Below are 2,500 nucleotides of genomic sequence, written 5' to 3' on the forward strand. Positions count from 1 at the left end.
ACGCTATTTCGTTTATCTTGAATATGTTTTGTTCATTGTTTTTTTCATTAGTGTTTTAGTCTAATGAATATTGTGCATTGAGAATACTTGAGAACAGATTGGGCACAGTGTATATTAAGCAAGGATGTATTCCATATTGAAAATACGTTCTGAAGTAACGAAATAATTTATAAATATATAAAAGTGCAGTTGAAGAGATACAACACAAGAAATTAATTTCCCTTAATTACCAAATCACCAAAGCGTTATCACCAACTAACACTTACCTTGGCTCAAACCCCACAGGACTTGTGCATGCGTTTCTGGTACCACATGGACGGTACAGATGTTGGTACTCTCAAGATAAACCTGAAGACTGATATTGATGATATAAACATCTGGCAAAGGACGGGTTTCCAAGTACGAAGAGGCAGCGGGATGTATTTTAATAGCATAGATTGATGTTAGCATGCAATTCAGGGAAATTAATTAGGCACTTTTTCCTGATTCTCAGTGAAATAATACCATACACAACGACGAATGTCAAAATAATTCCTCAAAGGAAAATTAATGCAAATAAATTTTCTCTCTCTCTTTTTCTCTTAAATGTCTAACTTATGAAAAATAATCTACGATATCGCCCAACATTATTTTCGCACAGACTTCGAACTGGACGGAAGTTTACCTTGGCATCGCCTCGTCCTCGAAATTCGTTGTCGAGATCGTGGGCATCCAAGGTAGCAACCCGCTCGCTAACATCGCCTTCGACGACATTGTCTTCACGCCCTCCATCTGCCCCGGTGAGAACTGCGGCCGAGTAATTTCACCGCGTTTTCGTTCTCTTCTTCTTTTTCATCATCATAATCATCATCTTTTTCTTCTTCTTCTAATTCCTCCTCCTCTGCTTCTTCTTCTAGTACTGCTCTTATTTCTTATCATCTTGTGCTGCTGTTATGATGAAGGCTCTGTAGATTATGAGGTTGATGGTAACTATTGCAGTAGTAATAGTAGTAGCACTGAGAACAGCGATATCACTGCTACTGCTATCATAACAACAGTGATAAAGCTAGTAATACTGCTAATAATGACTTTGATAATACAGAGAACAGCGGAGAACTAGGAACAGACACCATGAAGTGTACATTCGAACAAGGAGGCGAGTGTGGGATGCATGACAACTCCGGCACAGGCTGGGTACCAGAGAGAGCTACGCAGGCCGACCACACAACACGCACGGCACAAGGCAATGATTTCCCGTTATATCTTAGCAATAGTAGCAATAGTAAGATCAAACGATCTTACTATTGCTGTTATATTCTAGGCTTATTATTACTATTACTGTGAAATTCTAGGCTTAATATTACTATTATGTTTTAGGGTCTCTATTATTATTGTTTAGGCTTTCTATTGCTATTACTATCACTATTAATTAATATTACTTTTATCATTACATTTACTATTACTAATACTGTTATGATTTTATTGGAATTGATATGTGACGGTTACTGGTGGATTTGGTTAGGGGTTTGGAAATTTTGGCGTTAGAGGAGAGCAAAAATAGATTGGCCACAGCTTTTTCATTGTTTCGATGCTTTTCTTTTGTTGAGCCAGACTTTACCTGAACTAGCATACATTTCACACCATTCTCTTATGGCAATTGTGGATAAAGAATGTGAAAAGAGAAAAACGTTATACTGAGAAAAGAAAGAAAGAGAAATTCCATCTTCTGTTATATTTATATCTAAGGTTTTAATAAGGCATGTCTGTTAATTTTTTTTTTCTTTTATCATGTTCACCTTAAACGCTTTTGCAGCTGAATTCATAATAGGTAATATCACTCGGCCAACATTAACCACAACAAAAACACAGGCCACGTCTTCGAGCTCCGCGGAGGAGGAGGAAAACCCAAGACGAAGGCGATCAGGACACCGACCCTCAAGGGCAACGCCGCCCAGTGTCTGACGTTCTTCTACCGGTCTGAGGGCAAGGAGGAGGCCACGCTGACGGGTGAGGAGGCATTTTGGTGTTGCTTTCTATTAGCATTATTTTGTTTTATTCATTTAAAGTTATCCGTGTTTCTTTCGTTTTGTAATTGTTCATATTTCATTATTTTTTATTATTCATATTGTTCGAGGTGAAAGATTGAGAATGTGAATTGGAAGTTTCTACTGATAAGTTATTTCAAAGACATATAGAGAAAAGAAAATAGGAATGGAATCATTATTCATTCTGGGAAGATTCTGAAAAAATAATGGGTAATTTTCTATATTACCTCCGCCGCTCCGATATCGGCGATTTTGGTATCGTTGGATTTCTCTCACTGTCCACATTGCGAATATGTAGATTTTATCGCGCGGAAACCCCCCGTTAGCGACAAACTTGGCCCTGATAGCAGGGGAGGGCATGAAAGGTTCCAGGGAAAATGCGGGGTTAAATAACACTAATAATATAACGCACAGTGAAAATAACCATGATTATTCCCATGATTTTCCATTGCAGGGGGCTGCGCCCTCTGCGATCC

The 2,500-nt window shown here is 38.4% G+C and overlaps 1 protein-coding gene across 1 annotated transcript in view; it reads left to right on the forward strand.

The window, feature by feature from the left end:
* Positions 1-2,500, forward strand: part of LOC138867598 (MAM and LDL-receptor class A domain-containing protein 2-like) — a gene marked incomplete at its 3' end in the record, with an annotated part of 16,756 nt that overhangs the window by 12,715 nt on the left and 1,541 nt on the right. Inside the window, 4 exon segments of the mRNA XM_070143918.1 lie at positions 286-399; positions 641-779; positions 1,082-1,222; positions 1,849-1,986. Coding sequence (XP_070000019.1) covers positions 286-399; positions 641-779; positions 1,082-1,222; positions 1,849-1,986 — 532 coding nt within the window.

This window comes from Penaeus vannamei, chromosome 31 (assembly GCF_042767895.1).
Source record: "Penaeus vannamei isolate JL-2024 chromosome 31, ASM4276789v1, whole genome shotgun sequence".
Classification (NCBI taxonomy): domain Eukaryota; kingdom Metazoa; phylum Arthropoda; class Malacostraca; order Decapoda; family Penaeidae; genus Penaeus; species Penaeus vannamei.